General features: G+C 39.9%; 1 protein-coding gene across 2 annotated transcripts; it reads right to left on the reverse strand.

Moving 5' to 3' along the window:
• Positions 1 to 120: 120 nt before the first annotated feature.
• Positions 121 to 22,002, reverse strand: ZC3H14 (zinc finger CCCH-type containing 14). Of its 2 annotated transcripts, XM_063160147.1 has the most exons (17): positions 21,913 to 22,002; positions 21,117 to 21,159; positions 17,751 to 17,865; positions 14,919 to 14,959; positions 14,575 to 14,770; positions 13,811 to 14,231; positions 12,217 to 12,377; positions 11,071 to 11,171; positions 10,237 to 10,392; positions 8,726 to 8,800; positions 8,140 to 8,296; positions 6,349 to 6,572; positions 4,055 to 4,175; positions 3,023 to 3,159; positions 1,945 to 2,039; positions 990 to 1,096; positions 121 to 396 (listed from the first exon to the last, which is right to left on the reverse strand). In XM_063160147.1, the coding sequence occupies exons 1-17, from the start codon at positions 21,946 to 21,948 to the stop codon at positions 390 to 392; spliced, it is 2,193 nt and encodes a 730-aa protein (XP_063016217.1). In that variant the 5' UTR covers positions 21,949 to 22,002; the 3' UTR covers positions 121 to 389. The 2 variants fall into 2 exon arrangements, with proteins under 2 accessions (XP_063016217.1, XP_063016218.1); XM_063160148.1 differs by lacking the exon at positions 21,117 to 21,159 and having other exon boundaries at positions 21,913 to 21,999.
• Positions 22,003 to 23,221: the final 1,219 nt, after the last annotated feature.

Here is a 23,221-nt window from a genome sequence, read left to right on the forward strand (position 1 = left end):
AAAGTACTTCCAATACAATCCCAACACAGGAATAAGCTTTCCAAGTGCTTCTGCTGCCATACTTTATTCTTCAACACACCAACCCTTAAACAAGGAAAATTACACAAACAGAACATAAAATGTGCTTTGAAGGTTTTTAATGGAACTTAAAACTTTTCTTACACAGATGTTTTTTTCTTACAGCGTAAAAAAAATGTAAAATTGTCCAAACTTACAAACTTGGAAAATTAGAGACATTTCAAGTATGCAATCAATCTCGTTTTATGAAAAAATGTATATTCAAAGTCCAAAATGTATGAGTCTTTCCTAGCATCCTGTGTCCTGGTGGTTGATCCTCCTGTCCTCTACTGTCCAGAGGAGGCAAAGCTCAGTCCCAGGCTGTATCATATTCATTCACTGAGAAGGAAAAAAAAACCAATTCCATAAGAAGCAATTCTGCCCCTCTGTAAAGATGATTTGAGAACTGCTCCCTGCCCCATCCTTGTAATGGTTAAAACCTTTGCAGAGGGGATTGGACCATTCAATCACGTGAGCCTTATGGCAGGCCCACAGCTGCTACTGGTTTATGAAATCACAAGCAGAGGACAAGAAGGAGCTGCTCTGCCAGAAACACTCCAAGAAAACAGCTGACCCCATTGTGGAAAAGACAGCTTAGACATAAGATCAAACAGTGGTAAAAGGATCTTCAGCTTTATTAACCACACCTCAGAAAACACCCCCTGTCCAGGTCAGGATTCCAGTGACTGCTGTGTCTCAGCTGCAGGGCACCTGTTTATCAGGCTTGCACCACATTAGTTATACACCACATTAGTTATTAGTTATACAAACAGCAGCACAGGGCTGTCTTCAAAAGAAAGCTGCCCATAAGGGGTATGTTTCTTCATACATCTTTGCTGTTCCTCTCACACATTACTTCTGTGATAAAACTACATTAGTAATGCCATAACATACCTTTTATTTTTATTGGTTAGGTTTAGAGTATTTCTCACCTGGCTTGAGTTCGAGTCCATTTCAAGGCGTGGCGTGGAGGTACAGCAACAGTGGGATGGTAGAAAGTGCAGTCTGGTCTTGTACACTGTGTATTAAACCTACAATGCTGAAACCAAAAGTATTTCAGAAGAGGCTGCTCAGTGCTGGCTGCCTGACCTCCTGAACATGCTGAGCTGCACTGTGACCCTGGTATTGCTGTGTCACACATCTCACCTGCAACTGAGCCAACACCCGCCTCCACCAGGGCAACCAGCTCAACCCAGTGACAAAAAATCCTTTTCAAGAAGGACCAACTATGAATTTCATGTTCCAAAACTGCCACTGCACTGACTGGTGAAGATTCCTTTGCTTGCAACAATTTACAGAGTTCAGCTTAAATTGATCTCTGTGTACAAGTCAGAGCATGACACAGGATTACCTGAGGGGGAGAAAAGCCAGAGTATCTGGCTCATAGTATCTGAGCATGGGTATTTTGGCATTATTAGGGCTGGAAAAAGCACTACACTTCCTGGCCTTACATGCAGGGACACAATTCTATACAAGTACCCAAGTAATAGACTCCTGTAGTATAAAGATTACATTAATAAATTTTAGAGTAACTGGGCAATCTTTAAAGATTTTTGTATTTTGCAGCATATCTGAAGGAAGAGTCAAGAGTCTTGAGACATATTCCTTCCCAAAAGGCTCCTCTCTGCCCCCAGCATCCTGGCTGGGTATATTTTGAAGAGATCTGTCCTGTTTGAAGCTCCCCAGCAGCATTTGGTACAGATAACTTGAAAGTATAATTTTCCAAATTCCTTAAATCACTACTTTTGTGTATTCTCCTTATAAGGCAAAGTCAAAATGTGAACAGTAAAAGAAAAAAGCGTTAAATCCTAGTAACATTTCCTGTCCCAAAGGAGCATGTTTTAAGTCTCTTTCTAGAACAGAAGGAAGACAGGAGATATATCTTACTTTTGGGTGGTAAAATGGACATTCCATTTTCTTACAAGCAGGAAAAAACTTGCACAGCGGACTGCTGGAGGGTACGGACAGTGTGGGCAGGGGTGCTAACAATAGAAACAAAAAGAACAGGAAGTGAGTCTGGATCAGAATAAATTGCCTTTTCAAGACAGCTCTGCACAACCTTAAATATATCAATCTTTCTGCTAAAAATTCCATTTTATAATACACCAAAATTCAGCAAGAAATAAAAACAGCATTTCCCAATGCAGTTAGTAGATCCTGGAGTAAAACAAGGCTATCAGGTAATCATTTAACTTGGTTCTTCCCCATCACAGAGATTCTGGTAGGCAGAGAATCTCAGATGTTAAATTTAGACAGCAGGAAGCCTGTTAGAGTTTCAACTGACCAGACTGATAAGCACAGGCACTGCACTTTCCAGGAATATGGAGGAGCTGCTGGAAATGACACAGGAGACAAGCACATTGTGCTTGGGGTCTGGCAAGGTAACAAACTGCATGAACTGTGACTAGGGGGCTAAATTACTTCCAAAAGATCATGCAGTAAAGTCCTTGCACCTCAGCATGGTTCAAAGGCTCAACACCAACCCATATCAAACATAGTTATTGCCTTCATCAAGCAACCTCATCCCAAAAGTCATCTCATCACTACACCAACTTCACTCCTACACTGGCATTAAAGAATAAAATGTTCAAAGGCAGGAGCCTCTGTTTTCAGTGTGTGTCACAAGGCCTTGGTACAACATGTGTCCAATTTAAGAAAAAAATCTGAGCAAAACTCCAGTGCTGGCTAATCCCTTCAGGGAAACAGACAACTTATGCAAGTCACCACTTTGGCCTTGCACAGCCCTCATAGGGACTCCTGCATAAAAGCATTGGAGGATTTTTCTGGTAACAGTTTTTGCAGTAACACTGGATTATTATTCTTCATCTTGCACTAAGAGTTGTAAGAAAATTACTTTAACTCAAGCAAAAAAAAAAAATTTTCATCACTGTCAGTTTCTGCTTCCAAAATTACTGTTGCCCCTTTAGCACTATCATTTAAAGCCCAGAAAACAAGATGTGCTCACCTGGTTTAGGAGATGGATGGGGGGGTCGTCGACTGGCGTGAGTGTAAGGACAGTCTGGTTTAGTGCACTTTGCATCGTATTTACAGTTTGGATGGATGAACAGACATTTATCAGCAAATTTGCAGTTAGGAAAAACTCTGAGGGAAAAGAAATTAAGTCAAAACCTCATACTTGGAGCAAAATCCCTGAACATCTCTTGCACATGAAAGCCAGAGGTGCAGCAGGGCTGGGGCAAGTCTTGGTTCCTTCCCAAGTGGGGCACATGGTGTAGTGCACAAGCTGTGCACCCACACAGCTGCACTCAGCTGCCCTTCCTGCAGAACCCCCTCCATGCAGTGAACAACTGAACCACCTCACTCTCAGGGCACTTTGGTCAAAAAAGTCCTTGGTGCAAGCCAGGACATGTCCCTCCTACTGTGTGGCAGAGTAACAAAGGCAATGTGAAATCAGACCTTGCCCAGAGAGGGGTGCAGTGTTCCCTTGGTTTTCTCTCAAGAGTTTTACTTTTAATTTAGTTATACCAGATTTTATAAGATAATTCCTATGTCCAAGTAACTGAAGTTACCCAATCTGGTAAGAGTTACCTCAAAACAAAGAGTTCTCCTGGATTGTTCCTGCTTATGGAAGAGAAGTCAAAGGCACAGGACACATTCAAGAGTTTGCCTTCTCTTTCAAATTTAAAACCCACAATCACTGCATTACCACCTAAGATAACCTAACCTTCAAAAGCACTGTAAAAGAATAGGCACTTTTCTGCCAGCTGTTAAGATGCTAATTCCTGCATCTTCAAGCAACTCATGCACACCAGCCTGTACTGTAAACTAAAGCTTTCTTCTGCAAGGGTGCAGCAGCCATCCCTGCGTTCTGACACTTGGGAAAGGGGCAGAAAACAGAAGGAATAGCTCTGATTAAAAAAAAACCTGTTCTGACAGGTTTGTGCTGCCTTGGAATATTTCTGACAGAGCAGAAGTCTGCAGCTCTGGAATGAAAATCAAAACAGCATGTCAAGTGGATGAGCTCTGTACTACTCACTTGCAAGGTAGTGTGGGGTGATGGTACACACATTCATCCCCATTTTTACAGGCAGGCCAATACTTGCAGCGCTCCAGCACCTTCTCCTGCTTTTGTAGCATACTTAAGTCTTCCATTTCCACTGGATGGTAAGAAAGAAGAAAAAAAACAACCCCAAGCTGGGACCTTTATGATTCTATATGCAACTTGGTATAAACAATCTAGCCTAATCAAAATACACTGTACTTCTATTCTCTCTTAATCAAAATGTCATGACAGTAAAAGTTTATGTACATCATAATTTCTGAAGAAAATTTCCAAAACTATAAAATGGAAAGTCATAATACTAGACTGAAGCTGCCTTTTGGCAGTTTGATCATGAAAGATCAAATTTGCACTGTTTACAAGCAAAATAATTCAGTTTTCTTTTTCAATCCGAATTTTGATTTAAAGACTTGGACAGACAGGCAATGATCCCAACTGAGCTAGAGTTATGACTGTTCTGCTGAGCCATGAGTTAATTATAGCCATGTTTCTTTCTCCAAGATATTTTTTACTCTAGAAAATTATTTCGAGAGATGAAAGCTAAAAATCAATTTTTATGATAATCAGATTTATTATTATGGGGGCATATACTGAAAGAGAACCACTTCTATGTAATTTGTTAAGACACTTCAGTTACCTGAACCCTGACTCTAATCCAAAAATTATTTTAAGAAATTCTAAGCTGAAACATTCCACACCTTCACTACCCTTACAGGAACATGGGACTTTGACTTTCTCCTATTTAAATTGCTTATAAAACTTTATTCTCCAAATTCAGACAATTGTACATGTGTTGCTGTTGTCTTATTTTCCCAAATCTGCCTAAACCTTTGGCTCTTCAAAGTTTTCCAGCACTGCCTAGACTTCCTTCTCTGATCCCACTGATGACACAAATTGCTCCAGCTTCATTCCATCCTTAGCCTCATTTATGCCTTCTCCTTGCAACCCACCACAGCCAAATAATGCCATCCTGTAGTAGGACCACACTGGCTGGTACAGATCACTTCCACAAGGATCTGATTCTGTGTGAGCTTCAGTGCAACCCCTGCTACTTCACAGGTGTCCTTAACGGAGCTAGGACTGTGCTGGCAACACTCTCCTCTACCAAGCAGCTTTGGTGAGGAGTCTGAGGCTACACACCTCATACAAATCCATACAAAAGCATGGATTTGCAAGAAGTACTCTAACAACTGCTTCTCTGTGCTAGTAAAGTGCATGGATATACAACATTGCCTTAATCTTTAAGGCTGCCTGATATACAGTACTTCTGCAGCCAGGGAAATGAAAGGACATGGACTTAAAAGATCTTTTGCTATGGTGCTCTCATAATTGCATTACCCATTTACAGCTGGATCCATGCAATTTAAGGGTTCTCAGTACAGCACCGAACAGTACTCTTTATTTAGTTCAGAAATTTGGATACATGGTTACTACATTAAATAAAGATCCTTATTTTCTTGAGAAAGCTAAGTAAAAAACAGGAATCCAAGCACAGCCCTTAGGCATGTATTCAACAGGCCTATGACAAAACTGTAACCTCTGTGGTTTTCATCACCATGTCAGCATTCTAAACAATTCAAGCATATGGTTCAGCAAGCAAGTTCCCATGTTATTCAAAAGAAATATAGAAAGAAAATATAGAAAAATCTGAAAAATCACGCACTGTTAAGTTCTTCTTTCAGGTGCTAGCCACTGGACTCTACCAACACCTTACACTACCAGGCTCCTTGTGGTGTCCTAACCCTCGACAGAAACATGAATACCATATGACATATTTTTAAAGGTTCAAGGCATGTCAGTGTGTTAATTGTAACATCACCTGTCCATCAGCACAGGGACAAATTATAACAGGTCAACCAGAAGGGCAGATTTCTGGCAATGAAGACCAACTACATTTGCAAAAACCAAAAAAACCCAAAACAACAACAAAAAAGCCAACTCAAAAAAAAAAAAATACAAAAAAACCAACCCAACCAGAAAAAAAACAGAACATAAAAAAACCCCAAAAAACTACCTAAAAGAACCCAACCAAATTTTACCAAATACTAAGATGTGTGGAGAACTACCATGTGCCATGTTGTTCTAATATTCCAAGACAAAGGCTTCTGAAGAGATGGTCCCACTGAACTCCTAGATTTCATTTGCCTAAAGAATGCTCTAATTTGAAGAATAAACACCACCAGTTTGGTTTCTTAAGAATGAATATCCAGGAGGTGTAGCCATGCTCAAGCAGCACAGCAAGGTTACACCCTGCTGGTCAGTATAATTACCATCACAGTTCTCCAGCTGCCTGGTTACAATCTGCATCTGCTGTGCTCGAAGACCTTTCAATCCTTTGCCAGCACACATGTGCTGGCTAACTGGCCTCAATCCTTCCATTAGACACATCTCTTCCTCCTCCTGATCAGAGAGGTATCCTGGTGGACTGGGCACACCATCCAGTGTCACAATGAACTTGGGACTAGCAGGTTTCTCTGGCTGTGCAAGCTGGTCTCTGTCAAACAAAGAAATGTAGTAAATTTACATTTTCTGACTCAAGACATTTGAGAGAATGTGAGCTGTGGTAGTGAGTGAAAGTAGTACAAGCTAATCAATGGGGAGTTGAGCAGTAACAGACCTTCTTTTAGCAATTACTGGTAATGCACTCCAGTTAGCAGTTAGACTTCTAGTCTCCCTTGAGGCACTAATAAGAACTACAGCTCTAGGTAGAAGTTCAGTTTGCTGCATTCTGCTCAACAGACAGATCCAAAAACTCATTTTCCAACAGTCAATCCTGTGGAATTTGCAGTTTTGAGGCAGAAAAAGAGAGCAAATACCATACTTGGAATTACAAACCTTTTAACACACCAAACATGTGTCTCCTCAAAATTACTGAAAAGCACATTATGAAACAAGTGGTGTAAAAGCTTTTAGAACTAGGATGATAGAATTGCAATACTGAGACTAAGAACTTGGATGATAGAATTGCAATACTGAGACTAAGAACTTTAACACTCAGCCAGACTAAAAGGTCAGACACCAATATCCTAGTGTCCTGTATCTGACAGTAGTCAGCATGGATAAGAAGCAGCATTAAAACAGGGAACACATACATTTTCTCCAGCCTTTCACCATCCCATCCATTTCACCTGAAGGATTTCCTGAATGACAAGTGATTCTAAGTATTGGAGAACTGTGGAGTTCTCATCTTAGACAAACAGCAATGGGATAAACTTTGCTTCCATATGAAGTGAGCCTAAAACCAACTACACTGTAAAATGCCTTTAAGAGGAGAGAAACCAGAACATGAATAACATCATGAGCTAGACCTTTCAGACTGAAGCAGTCAGAAACTGACTATTCACATACAAAAATCTACCTCTCTCCTATAGCACAGTCACAGCTTTCAATTGTGATATTGCCAGGTTATCCTTTTGGGTTTGTTTGCTCAGTGCTGGTTTTGTTCTCAATTAACACAGGCTGCTGAAAGCCACTCACAGAAAGGAAACACCAGCAGATTCTCAAGCACAGCAGCCCTGGTGATGAAGTTCATCATGCTGTTCAGAATGGTTTAAACTTGTAACAGGTAGGACTATTTGTTACCTGAACTTCATTTGAAGCTGACATGAACTTTAAGCTTCTCCAGGTCAAACTCTCCAGTAAGGAGCCTGAAATCATTGTCCAGGATACACCACACTCAATACTACGTTTAAAGATGTTTCTTAAGAAATGTAATCCAAGGGTGAAACAGGTATAAAACTAAAGGCAATTTAAGCAAAATGGTTACTTGACTAAGATTTCAGAAATCAGAACAGAAGAGCAGTACTTTCAGCTCCTTCTTCTTTCATGCAAATCAAAGACTTGCTCAAGCTACAGTTGACTCTAGGATTATTTTCCCAGAGAAGGATTCCTGAGGCCTTTTGCCCCTGCTTTTTTTCTTCTACTATTCAAAGTCAATCCATTTTGCATGATTTCACACCTCCTGACTGACCTGACAAAGCACAAGCCTGACCAAAGGGCTCCATCTAAACCTCAAACAAGCAATGTGACTAGCAACCCTCCTAAATGCAGTAGCTTTTCACCGTGTCTGTATGAGACGTGCTGAGTGAACTCGCACGGCCTCTGTGCCCTTCTTCCCCAGCTGCTGATTCTGTGGCACCATCTCCTCCGACAGCCTGGGCTTCTTCAGGATGAACGAGCGAGTATCTGAGTGCACCAGAGACTCTGGGTCACAGTAATCTGTATTGGGAGAAAATTACATAGAAAAGAGTAAATAAGGTGGCAGTTGTACTCTTATAGCATATTTCTAATATCAATTTACATGGTCACTAAGCTAATCTTACTTTGTTTTAATTTTTTCCCAGTAGTTTCCAGTAAACATTTTTACTTTCCTGTTAATTTCACAGGGGTGGATCCACAGAAGCCATAAGCCATATTAGGTCAGATCAGGAAATTTTATAAGTGGAATGGCTATGCTGAAACAGCATTGAACAGGGTACAACTCCCCTCCCCCTCTAAATCTCTCATCCTCTGAACAGCTACTAATGTAATGCATTCATTCCCTAGAGATGTAGAAACTAGATAATTGTAGAAATCAGTATAATTAATTGAAAAGGAGTATCTTAACACTAATATTAGATTTGAAAATAAAAGATCACAAGACTTAACCCTGAGACACTTGCAAGGCATCTTCAATCATAGGATCAATCTGAAGCCGACAAGAGAGCTCCTTTTGTTCAATTCCTAAAAAAAAAAAGCAATAAGAAGCATATTTAACAGCATGTCAACATGAAACCATAGATTAGAGAACTGAGGCACGCTCCCTTAATTCTTTTGATAAAAAAACCCAACAACAAAAACATTCACACTTTTAACATTTTAAAAGTAATTTTCATTATTATGATGAACCCTTTTCCTGTTGTTTCAGGAATAGTAACATGGCAAAATCTAAGTACTGTAGGACACTACTTGTTCCCATAATCTCTGCTCAGTACAAATGAGGTCTGTGGGCACAACAACTGATGAAGGCCAAGTTCCTCCTCCTCATTTGTAGAAGAGCTGGCCGTTCAGAAAACACACACAGAGGGAAGCAAGTAGCAAGGGACTACTTTACAATCTTCTTAAAAGAGCAAATCAGAGCAGCACTATTCTACATTTGAGATATGGCTTACAAATTTATTTTTGCTTTCTGTACATTTCCTAAGCAAGCTGTCATTTCCATTTCAATGGCAAAAGAGTGAAAATATTTAGCATAATTATTTTCTGTGCATTAATTCAAAGGCTGATAAAGCTTTTTCTCACATACTTTGAGGTGGCAGAAAGATTCCAAATATATTTATATTAGGAATAAGCAACTGCAAAAATATTTTTAAAATAATGAATGTTTATCATTCCTTTACAATGACCACAGGATGATGTAACAAAAATTTTACTCAACCAAATTTGATTCATTATCCAAATATCTAAACACTTAGCAAGTATCAACTAAGTACTTGTTATAGAAATACTTTTTCTGCTGCCTTACTTCTATGATTCCTTGTGACTAACAAAGACAATCCCCCATCCTCTATGAGAAAACCATGCTGAAAAGGCACTTTGACTGCCTTTAAGTATTATGCCCTTTAGGAGATTCAAAACAGAAGTAAAAACCAAAGCTGACACAGTTAGCCTGGTATCAGCTGTTCTGTAAGAGCAAATAGAGTATTCTTATATTTAAACTGAAAAATAAAACACTATAACCATTTGTGTGGAAACCATGTGTTGAAAGAATCTTTTAATACTTCATATGCTGGAAAATTGTTCCAAATACTCTAGAGAATCTTCACTCTCACTTAAGCTTTGTGACAGAATTACTCCTACAACATACTAAGGAAAATATGCAAAGGATGAGGAAGAGAGAAGCTATCCAAATGTAAGTGCTTATGCAAAATTATTCTTCAGTGACATGCCACAGAGCTGTAACATTCTTTGCTTACTGATTAAATCCCCTGAGTCTGTGTGTTTGGATACATGGATCTATCTGACAGCCATGCTTTTGAAAGCTGCATGGTCTTCAGGGCAGTTCTGCATGCAACTTCTGATGCAGATTTAAAAATTAAAAGCATTCCTTTACTTTTCTCTGCTCAGCTTGTAAAATGATATTCCCTAGAATAAATTCTTGAAAAATATTATCAGGTGACCTTGAATATCTTCAACTGTCTGCTCCTTTGACTCTTCTACTTGAAGCTGAGAACTCAGAACAGGCAGTCTGCTTTGCACATGAATTACTTCTAACTGGGATTCTTCTGGGCTAATTCGAGTTCTTGGTGCAACTGGAACAGTTTGTTTCTGTGGAACTTTAAACAGAGAAACAAAGGCAAATCATTTACATACTACTCAATCACACAATAGTACTGGATTTAGATATATTGTGCTAAAATAACTCTCACAAATTCCTACACACACACAAAAATTCCCAAGTGTCTGTCTCCACAAAAAGCACCTTTAGCTACCTGTAAAATTCTTAATTTTCAAGTATATTTGTGCATGTGCACAGAGCACCCTGAGTGGCACCTCTGAACTCCTACTTGTAAGACAAAACAGCATGAGAAGGATTACAGTGACAACAGCAAAGCACTCATTCATCCACTTCTACATAAAATTAACATGGTACTTTCTGACAGTTTTGAAATCACTTTTCATTCCATCTTTCATATAAATAATCATGGATCATCAATATGTCTCTTCATATGATGCTAGCTACCCCTTGCTGAAGTGCTTGCAAATAGAATAGAACAAAGAAATGGCAGCAGATTCACAGAAACACTTAGGTTCAAAAAGACCCTCTCCCTCATTTGTTTTCATAATTCATCACTGAACATCAATGCAATGAAACAGGATACAGTAAATCCCTCAAGCATAACTGACTTGCTATTTAGCATTCAGACTTGTCTCAGTGCTTTCTTTAGCTTGGATTTATACAAGAGAATTTGGAAATATCACAGATTAACACAAGCAAAATCAATACTAATTACCAGTGGAATAATTGGTTGTTTTTGTAACCGATTCCTGTGCTTCAGAGATGGCTTTCAGTATTAAGTTCTTATTGGCCTGTTTTGAAGGTGGCAGTGAAGGTCTAAAGGAAATAAAAAAAAATTAATCAGACATGGATTGCACAGCAACAGTATCAATGTTGAAGACAGTTATTTCAACAGGAAAATATTAACAGAAATCATCTACAATTATTTTATCCAAAACAGTTTTCAGTTAATCTGTTATCTCATAGATGGGGATCCACAAAACGCTCTAAAAAATGGAAGCCCAGATGTGTGATTTCACCTCTCAATCTGCTGTAAAACCATGCTACATATGAAGGCACTCTCTGCAATTAATTTTTTCCAACCTCTGCCCACCACTTATCTCTTGTTATGTTTGTGCTGGCACCAATAACTATGCAGCCATCCTGAGAAACATGATCCAGCTGCATAATTAGAATGACTCTATCAAAAACACATTATTTGTAAAAAGAGGCTTTCTGCTTGTCTTTAACATCAACAATAAGGAAGCTTAAATCAGAGCAATGTGCTGTGGTACTGAAGATAAATACAGTATATTAGGTTACAATAAATATTATACAAGCTAGCACTATAGGTCAGTAGAACCATCTCTTCTCTAGTTTATATGTTCTTACTCTATTGTTAAAAATCAGATACAAAAGATATGTATTTTGACTAATGCCTGACACTTAGAATTAGGGAGCAGAAAAAAAGGAAAAACCTCTGAAGACTGTTTGAAAAGCTGAAATCACCTTAAAGAACAAGTGATAACTGGTTTGAAAAAAAATCCTGAAAATAAATCAAATTACTGAAAAATCATTTTACCACAATAAATACCTGGTCTGAAACATGTCAACATACATGCTCTTTTGCCAAATAATGTAAAAATTCACACTCCATTGCATCTTACATGCAATAATGAAAAGAGGTTACAAAATCAAAGGCAAAAGTGTGGCATAAAGAGGCATCTCATCTATAGAGTTCTGAGATAGTACAAAAAATATAAAAATTGTTTACTAAATTTTGTCTGTCAATTTTAATCTGCAAACTGATTTTCCCCACTTTCAAAGTTTTCATTCATTATACTAATTCTTGAAAACTCAGAAACACTGAGATCTTCAGTACCTTCTTTCTGGTTTTGCAGGCACAGACACACTGCTGGAGATGCTTCCTGTTCGCAATCCATAGTCTTCCTCTTCCTCTTCATCTTCTCCATCATTACAGAACTTTTTCACTTTGACCACCGAGCTTACAACAGGCAGCCGTCTCTTCCTGGAGTTTTCCTCCTACAACGCACAGAGCAGGCAAAACAGCTCATTTAGCAGAAACCATGTATCAGGAACCCAGCAAAGAAAGCACTGCAATTCCACCTGGAGCCAGGAGATGGAGAACTTCCCCTCCCGTGGGACAAGTGACTGCTCTGGGTAATGTGAAAAACAGACACATTTACACTGAAACATCTCACTGGAAATGAAAGTGTAAACACCACTTAGAAAAAAATAAGAAAAAAATCTCTCAAGTACAGAAAAAATATCCAACGCCTACAGAAAACCAGGGTTTTCCAAAGAAATTTATAGTGTTCACCTGATGAGTATGTTGAAAGACTGAAAGAGAAAAGTGCAATCAGTTAAAATTACTTTCTTCCTCTGCATCAACTCTAATTTCAGACAGGTGTAATGATTCATTTTAAGCAAGAAAACTACATATTTTAAAGGATGCTAATTGTTACACACAGTCAGAATGGTCCAGTTTAGATAGTGCGAGGTCCCTGTTGTCTCTTCTGGACATTATTCATGCAACAGTAACAGAAGAAAAGAATCACAAGACCATTTTTGAACATTTCCAAGGAGAGATGTTCCTGACATTCATCAGCGATTTATGTACACTAAATAAATCACTATATTCTCATTTGCTCTTCTCCATTCTCAAAAACTAAGACACCAGAATGTATCTTTGTAAAGCATTCTAGATTTCCAAGTAAAATTCATTATCCTTTATACAGAATTAAGCAGTGGCAAAGACAGAGAACTTTAAGAGCTGCAATAAACATAGATGCACTTGCAACACAAGGTTTGTAAAATCATTACAACATTAGTAGCCATAACTATCTTCATTCCTCTCAAAAAAAGGCTCTTCATTCACATAGTCTATCAGCTAGGACTACCACCCTGACTGGCTTAGCTTGGCCTCCAAAGTACTTAGGGCAGCAATCATCTTTTAGTTTATCCTTGTCCAACATCCATCCCAAAGAATTCTTAACTGACATGGTTCTAAAGAGAATAGTAATAACAATCCTCATCATCATCAATGTATCTGGGCTAATAAACAGCACACCAAAAATCCTGTATTACAGGACTGTGTAAAGCTGGGGGCATACATAGCACTTAGGGAAAATCATGCTGATTCAATGATCTTAAGATCAGAATTATAATTTCTGATTCATCATATGCACTTCAATAATGTGCTAACCTGTTACTCCAAGTCAGTATGACATGAAGATGAATATGGTAATTAACCCTGAAATGCAGCAAGCTCTCAGATAATGATGTCAAATTATGCAATCTGTTTTTACCAGTGGACTCAAAGGATGAAATCTCAAACCTGGTACCAGTGACAGAAGTCTTTTGATTTCTCTGAGGTGAAGATTTTACTAAAGCATACATAGCAATTCAGGTTCCTAACAAGAATAGAGTTTCGCAATAGTTTAGGTTGTACCAACCTCACTGCCCACTTTATCAGCACCGAGTTTGGAGGTGGGTCTGTGACCTTCTGCTAAGCTGCCAAATGCTTCTGGATTGCAGAGCTGGCCTGTTTCCAGAGACCTGCAGCCCTGTGTGTCTAACTGGCGGCTCCCCTGCAGGCTGCCCTGCTGAGACAATCTGGGCACGTGAACGTTTCCATCTGCACTCCTGACAGCTGGGGGCCGGTAGATCTCGGCCGAGGGACGAGAGGAACCGTAAGTTACAGTCACAATGGGTTTCTTCCTTGACAAAGGATTCTCCTGCACAAAGTTTAGGTCTTCATCAATTAGATCATCTGGTTCAGGTTTAATGTCAATTACAGCTTCAGAAGGTGACAATTCCCTCAGAGGCTTGACCGTAGACGTTAAGCGGGATGCAGAACCATCTTCACAAGACTGCCTGATTAAAAAAGAAATCACCAACTATTATCTGCAAGTCAAGTCCTGGAAAATGAGAATTGTCTTCTAATCAAGAATCATTAATGTATTACTGTTTATACAAATTTAACACATTGATATTTTTCAGTTTGGTTAATTAATCTAAGCCCTAATCTAATCTTTGAGCTACATTGCTTAAAGAACTGAGTTCCGATTTAATTTTTTTTGTACAACAAATTGTAGCAACGCTTCACTCTTCAAAAGTACTTGTATCTTTCCAAGTGTCTGTACTCTTTAGAATGGCTTTTACACTCATACAACTACTGGTGTCTGAAGGTGTGTTGGGAAGTAGCCAGCTGCCTCACCTGGAAGCAGTGTTCCTCTGCTCCTGTGAGCTGGTTGAAACTCTGGAGTCATTTCTTTCAGTCCGAGTGCTTGACACTGCAAGAGGGGGCAAGATATCCTCCCGCCTCCTCTCATCACTCACACATGAGCTGCTTTTGCTGGGAGGCAGGTTGCTCTCAAAGATATTCGATTCTGAAGATTTTACACTGGTTGGTTCTGTGGAGACAGGTACCTTTCACTTTTACATTAAACCACAGAAACAAAAAAATAATGAAATAGACAAGATATTTTTACAACTCAGACATGTAATACTACACAGAAAAAATAAGCCTCCCTTCACTCAAAATTTAATTTTCTTACTTACCAGTAGTCACGGATCGCAGCTTATCCAAAACACCATGGAGCCTGAAATAGACAGCAGACAGGGAAGGAAGCAAAAAGGAGAATTAAAAAACCTTAACTTACATTCAGACTGATAAAGAAAGAGATATCTGTCCAGAAATAGATAGAAACTCATCATTTTTTGGAAACTCACTGCCTTTCCACCCTTAAGACTACACTTTCCATCAACCAGAGTATGTTTAACCTCAAAAGGGAGGCTTGAAGTACCTTGCCTCCAATGTGTCTTGCACATGCAGGCAGAGTATTCATCACATCATATACTTTTGGCATTTAGTTGGTTTACATATTCAAAGCCAGTACTATCCACCTTTCACTACAATCAATGGAGTTAAGTATCAAAAAGATTGATTCAAAAAACCTAAGTTAGAAGCCTAAAGCATAGCCTAAAATTTTACTTTGTATATGAAACTTTAATTACACAGTAGAGTTAAACATAATTGAAAATACAAACTCAAACAGTATATAACTGTTATATATATATATAGTATCAAATCTGTCCTTTGCCTGTGAAAAAGGCACTAAGCTGAAGCATCACAAAAAATTACGTGGCTTTAATACAATAAGGCTGCTCAAAAATAAACAGGTATTACAGTGAGAAGAAAGAAAAAAACCTTAACACTTAAACTCATATCTTACTTGGAATTCAAACCTGATGATGGGCAAGTCTATAATTTTGGCTGAATATTTGAAATGAGCTAAGGGACAAGAACACATTGCAAAGGCTGCATGTGGGTATAATGAAGGCTTATACTTGTTCTCCTTGTGAGCTTTCACTAGAACACTTGTCAGCTGAGCTCTGGAGATGCAGATCAGTTTTCACACTGACCTCAGAATATCTGATCTGACACTTTGTCAGGATAAGAAGTGGTGGCCAACCAGCAGGATTGCCAGGTTTGTCACAACTGCTGTGAAACTTTTGCCAGAAGGCCCAAAATTACCAGCTACAGAGACAAAACAAGGAAGGCAGATATTGCTGAGTACTGCATTTCACCAACATTTAAGAACATATACATTCTGAGTTGCCTTTAGAAGAAGTAAAAGCATATAAAACTCACAGTTACAATGCTATGTAACACTTTTCCACCAGTTCCCTTATAGCTTATTCACAGGTCTTAGCACTGTATTTATATATATAAATATAAAATAAGAATACTGAAGAATACTGACTTAGTGTTAAAACAGTCACTATGTTTAAAATTTAAGCAGGTGTCAGAACCAGCTGGTGGTATATGTGCATATAGTCAATACATCATTTAAAATATAAATATATAAAATAATCTTGATTTCTTTGATGAAATTTGCTTTCTCTACGTATTTATTATTTTTTCATTTCATTTACAAAGCCCTGAAAGTGTTTTCTGCTACACTATTTTTTACTGTATATCAGGATTCAGTCAAGACCATAATACAGGAGCTACATCCTCATCCACTTGTGTAAACTTCACTCATCTGATTCCCAAAACTACCATGAGAAAGACAACTGTATGATTTCCTGATACACTGAAACCCAAAAGCTTCACCTAGGCAGGCCACAAGAGGCAGCAAAGAAATGCCAGTGCAGTTTTCAAAAAAAGGTCCATGCTTAATTGTACTCCTCTATTATATTTTTGACCAATGCTAGGAGAAAAATGAAACCTAAGTAAAATCAAACTATATCCACACAAGTTACATTATCACCTGAAAATCCATCAGTTTAAATAGCTAATACAGTGAATTGTAATAGCTGGAACTATTTTTCATTTTTTGTCAGTATTTACGATTTCATAACATAGCCAACTTCTAAAATGTTTCTCTCTGCTATTCAATAACAGAAAAGCTCATAGGAAGTAATTACATGGAAGAAATATTGGAACAGAATGTAATGTCAGTATGAATATGTCAAAGAAAGCAAACTGAAAAAGAGGAAAAATTGTTGCATTTTTCTCATCTACACAAAATAAAATAATGATCTTTAAAGCTCTATTAGGTAGGAGATTCAGAAATAAGATTAACTTGAAAAAATACATAACTCTGAAAGCAACAAAATCTCTAGAGTCAAATGTCTGAAATGTGGATTTACTTACAGGTTTCTACTGTAGAACAAATTCAGTATTAGAAAATGCATGAGAAATATAATGTCTAAATTTGTCATGCAGCATGGAATAAATGAATCTACATTGTCAGGAGCTGACAGCAGAGTTGAAGAGTTGCTAACTTGTCCTGTTCACAGTAATTCTGAGGTTCTACTTTGGAGTTTTCGATTTGGGCGGTGGTAATAAATAAATAGCCTGAGAGGTGGGAATACCTAAGCATTTGGTGCTAAGCCTTGTCAAAGACAGTACACAGAATTAGATCCACTGCTCATCTGCCCTGATATAGTAATTCCCATGCACAGCAACCTGAAGCACTGTTGGCTTCAGAAGGACCACAGTTTGGTTCAGTTAGCTTCAGAAGGACCACAGTTTGGTCCTTCACATCTAACTGCAGTGAACAATGCTCTCATCTCACAGGGGCTTTTGCAGGAATAATTTTAAGTCAACATACAGCCCCTACTTATCTGAGCACTTTATTTACAAATCTGACTGGCTTATAAACAAATATGTCCTCCAGTCCTTTTCCATCTAAGTATCACCTCAAAAGTCTAACTGCTGACAGACTAAAACTAATGTACTTATTAGACATGCAAAGTCAAAGTTTTTATTAATACAAATTACATAATGGGAAGATAAATAACTTTTTTCTATGTCAGGTGTCACTTATAGAAAGCAGTCGTGCACTACTGATAAGAAGTGTGACAAGCAGCTTGCAAACATACCAGACAGTAAACCTGACAGTATTGTTTCCAAGGAAAAGGGAAAGGTCTTCTGTCATCTGCTCTTGACTCTTCTTATTGGCCACCATAACCATGATATAATCAGGGAGCTCTTCATCTAATAGAAAGAGAAACACGTTGTTTTAAAGTATAATAAATCATGGAAGACATAACAAACATCTTTAAACAAGTAACCATTTTCTTTCTATCTTACTATAAAGACTGTGCAGAGGATTAGGGAAGCAAATTAACAAGTCTTCCATTTCCTATGAGATTCAATACAAGTCTCATCTACAAGCAAGGAATAAAAGATCCTCAGCTTCACAAGAGCATAAGCTGAAGATCAGTGTATTTAAAAAGGGAGTAAACAGAATGGAAAGAAGAACAAAATAAAAGAAGCCACTCCACTGCCTATATCCTTTTTCTTGAATATCAGCAACCAAAAATATCTACAATATTCATCACCTCAAATATTGCCAAATACAGCACCTTACCCTTGTTAAATTTCCTTTAGTTACAGAAACAAAACAAATAAATATCCATTTCTGATACGTGCATTGAACAAATCAAAACTGTATTAACTTCCAGATTTTCTACCTACAAAAATAAAACAAATCCCAGCAACTTCATGACTGAATTTCTACTCTGTAATGCATGCAATTTCATACACTGAGAGAAATCCATTCCCTTGCATACAAGGCACTCCAACTCCTCAGAATGCACAGGAAGGTGCTTAGAGCCCCACATCACCACATTAAGGGTTTGGGGAGTTTGGTGTTTGGCATTTTGCTTTGGCCTAGCTCTGGCCTCTGCTGAAGGAGACTGCCACAATTATTGCTCAAAGGCATTAGTTGTGCTTCTTGAGCACTGACTTCAATTTAGTTTAATCAAACATCTCATGCTCTCCAATCCCACTCCATGGCATCATGTGATCATAACAACAGTAAGTGCAAACAGCTGGGAAATACTTCAAATTATGAATCTGAATCAAGGTACTGATACAGCTGTGCTTATTTAATCACGCTAAGACAGAACACAACACTAAAAAGACCTAAAAAAATGAAAAATACAAATCAAAATCAAATGAAAGGAATTGCCTTTCTTCTATACCTACGTACACTGTAAATAATTTCTCTCTCCCTTAGACTACAAAAACACAATTCACACATTGTACCTGCACTACCACTACTCAACTGGCTGAACATAACCCATTCCAAGCTTAAACCCTCAATTCTTTTTGGGGGCTTTTTGTTTGTTTCAGTTTTTGTTGTTGCTGCTTTGTGTTTGGGTTTCTTTTTCACTGCAAACTACAAGCTGCACAAGATGGACCAATGCTCAGACCGAGGACCTTAGAATGAATTTTATTTATTGGCCAAGCTACTTTTAAACATAAGTTCTCCAGGTGGTTCAACACATGATAAAGAAGATACTTTAAGTACAGATAAAAGCATAAGTTAGCACAATTACCTGTAATAGTATGATAGAAGAAGGAGGTTACTACTTAGTAAGTTACTACTTTCTCAGTAACTGTAGAAACTTAGTAATTTAGTTGGCTTATGCCAACTTAAACTGCATGTGGAACTACAGCCTTTTGAAAAATTTCCTACCTGATGAAGAATTAACTTACTTCATCTTGCTTTAAATATATGAATATTTCCTTTGTAAGCTCTACACAACAAGTTAGCTTCAAAACATCTTCTTGTAGAAGAGTTTTCAAGAGAAAAGAATTAGCAGTTACAGAAAGAAATAAAAGCATGATTCTTGTGCAGAGGCTAGAATAATGGAGAACCAACTTTTTACTGGTTACCTGAAAGAAGAAATGGATAGTTTTTGAAAAAGATTACTTTAAAAGTTGTCCAAAATACTCTAGTCAAGAAAAGAAACCTGAAAAATCACAGTAGTTTGGAAACAGTGGTTTAAAAAGAAAAGAGGCCAAGGCAAGACATACTTAGCAATAAAGAATACAAAGTTATTTAAAGAAGTTCAGAAGCTGACTGACTGCAGACATTGTCTGCTGGTCCAGGGAATACAGGAAACCTGTCCTCTGAACACAGAGACAGAAGGCAAACAAAGAAAGAAGAGTCACAGCTGGAATCAATCATGGCTAGTATTCTACCAGCATCTCAGTATTAGAGACAAGAAAGACTTTTATTTCAGAAATACAGAAGAAAGCAAAGAATCAAGGATTGAGAAACTGAAACCTGGAATGACAGTAAAAACCCCAACCAACCAAGCAACAAAAAATTAGTTACTTAAAAAGACAAGCTTTGAGATGCTGAAAAAGATGATTTTACAATTAAAAAGTTTTAAACATGGTTCCTAGGCACCAAATGAGTTCAGAATATCAGCTCATAGGTAACTCCCTTCTATGGAACCAATGCATTTTTCCATAAATTTTTCCATAAATACAATGCCCCCCTTAAAATAGGAAAGAAGATGAATTTAGGCTCAAACAAACTTTGAACTTGGCCCTACAACTCACAGGATCACTAAATTATGCTTTCAATTCCTTTTCTTCACCTGAAATCCAAGAAGCATGACAGACAACAACAATGCAGTTTCAGGACTGAGCTATTTTGTTTCCAACAGAATGCTGTGTTAAGTTACCAACTTCTACTGCTGCAGAAAAGAGCTGCTCTGAAGTGCAACACCCATTTCTTCCCAGGTTCAGAAAAAACAAACCCATAAGACCACAGATGTTTACATGGCTCACCCCTCCTGCCACAAGCCAAAATAAAATCTCCCCCTGCCTCTAAGATTCAGATACATGTATTTCAACATAATTAGCTCAACACAGCTCTTTCATTTTTAAGGTTTGTCCCACATAATGTTTATGACCTGGCCTTTTAATTTCCGAAGCCACTCACTCATCTTTGTCCTCCCTCCTAATTTCAACAGACACCTCACTCTGAATTCAAGAGCTGTTAAAAATATGCCTAAGAAAGACTGATTCCATCTCAGAGTGGTCACAGCTACCTGCTGCTGTATTTCCAAGGCTCTTGCTTTATATAATGTTTCTCCTAATGCTTCAAAGAAATTTCCTTAGATATTCACATCATGGTTTGTTTTTCTTTCAAATCCCTTGCCACCATTTCTAAAAGGGAAGATTATTAGACCGACTTCTTAGTTGTTTTCTTTTAGTTCTTCATATACTGATGTTCACATACTGCTTCCTCTTATGCTTACTATAATATTTTCTGAAGTATATATCTTTCTTTCTCACTAGTCCAGCACTTCAGATATTTCTTCTCATGCTTAAGGCTTCTGTATGCAATAACACAGGTAACAGTAAGTTCCATTAGCTAAGCTGGGTTTTTTCCTACATAACAAAAATGATCTAAAGATTGCTGAACACATGGCAAAACTTACCAACATAAGCCCCCAGCTCCTGTAACTTTCCTTTTATAGCACCCTAAAAAATAATGAAATATCGTTTAAGGGATGGATCAACAAAGTATTTCTAACTTTAAAGATGTGGGAGGCTTAGCAAAGTTTCTCTCATTTACTGTTTGAGCACACTGATTTAACATGTTAAACTTTTCCTACTCTCTACTCTCAGGACAGGAACGTTCTAACAGCGAGGGGCTGACAGCAGAGTAACGGAATCTCCCTCTCTCTACCGTACAGACCAGTGCCTGCGCTACCGTCCAACCTCCGCGTCCCAGCTGGCCTTTTTTGAGCAGAGACCACCCGGACTCATAAGGTGCAAAAAACCCTAAAAATCTAAGTTGATTTGATAAAAGGTAATTCCCAGGTCAGCAGGGAAACAGAAACCTGCCGGGATTTCCAAACTGTGACCGCCGAGTGGGAGCGGCTGACAGGCCCTGCCGGTACCGGGGGCTCCCACCCGGCCGAGCTGCGCGCCCCCCGGACAGCCCCGGGGCCGGCCGGGCTCTGCAGGGCGACAGCGGCAGCCCCGGGACACCGACGGCACCCGGCAGCTGCCCGTCGGGGGCCAGGGTGCCTCCACTCCGCTTCCCACAAAAACGACTCTCCTGCTCCCGCCCTCCCGGGGAGTCCCGAGGCCGAAGGACCTCGCGGCCGACTGCCGTGACGGGGGGGCCGGCCGGAGCCCGGTGCCTCAGCCGCCGGCCGGGCCTGCCCCACACGCGGGCCCGGCCTCCTGCCACGGGCGGAGGGAGCGACCCGGCTGCTTCTGTCTCACCCGGATCTTGCGGCTGATCTCGGTGCCGATCTCCATGGCCGCGCCGAGCCTCCCCCGTCCGTCCCGGCCCGATCCCCGCGGCCCCGGGCCCGGCTCCCACCGCCGCCCGCGCGGGTACCGAGCGCCGCTCGGGCTCTGCGCGCGGCCTCCGCCGGCACCGCCCCCTGCCGGGCGGCGGCCGCAGCGCGGCGGGGCCGCGGGGCCCGGGGGGAGCGGCGGGCGGAGCCGGGGCTGAGGGGGCGCAGGGCCTGCTCCGGGCCGCCCCACAGGGAACCGCGTAACTCTGAATGCCAGAACCCAACTGCGGGGTTATTCCTATATTATGCTCTTTCTCGGGAACGACCCAAATTGAATACTCTGTTACCTGTTAAAAAACTAATAAATTATGGTATAGCTATACAAAAACTATTCAAGTAACTCTTATTGTCACACTACAGCTATATAGGTTTTCTGGTGCCCACCACAACCTCTTACCACCTCCTTTCCCCATCAAGACTGGAGAGAGAAAATATAACAAAAAGCCTCATGTGTTGAGATCAAGAACAGGAGACCTCACCCACTGATTACTGTCATGGATAAAACAGAGCTGGGGAAATTAGTTTAATTAATTAACAATCAAATCAGAGTAGGATAATGAGAAATAAATAAACCCAAAACACTTTCCCAGGACCCCTTCCTTCTCCCTGCATTTAATTTTGTTTCTGATTCCCTGCCTGTCTCCCCCCAACACCAGGGAATGGGGGTTATGATCAGTTCATCACCTGTTTGCTCTGACACTGTTTCCTTCTCCCTGCTCCCAGCAGAAACACTCTGCCACACAGACTGCATACTCACTGCTGCAGTGGGAATCCTCTTCACGGGCTGCAGTTCCTCACAAATGGCCTCGCCACGGGTCCCTGTCCCACAGGTACAGTCAGTCTGTCCTTCAGGAACAGGCTGTCCCCACAGGGTCCCCCACAGGGTCACTGGTCCCTGTGGCAAACGTGCTCCAGCGTGGGCTCATCTCTCACAAGGCCATGGGTCCTGCTGGGAGCCGCTCCAGCACAGGCTTCCCACACATCCACGGCCTCCAGGCATCCATGTGCTCCTGCGTGGGCTCTTCCTTCCGCGGCTGCAGGTGGATCTCTGCTCCCCTGTTGACTGCCATAGGATTCAGGGGCCCAGCTGCCTCACCATGGTGCTCACCACGGGCTGCAGGGGAATCTTGGCTCTGGTGCCTGGAGCAGCTCCTGCCCCTCCTTCTGCACTGACCTTGGCTCTGCAGAGCTGTTCCTATTGCATATTGTCATTCCTCTCTCGGGCTGAAATT

Source organism: Melospiza melodia, chromosome 6, assembly GCF_035770615.1.
Source record: "Melospiza melodia melodia isolate bMelMel2 chromosome 6, bMelMel2.pri, whole genome shotgun sequence".
Taxonomy (NCBI): domain Eukaryota; kingdom Metazoa; phylum Chordata; class Aves; order Passeriformes; family Passerellidae; genus Melospiza; species Melospiza melodia.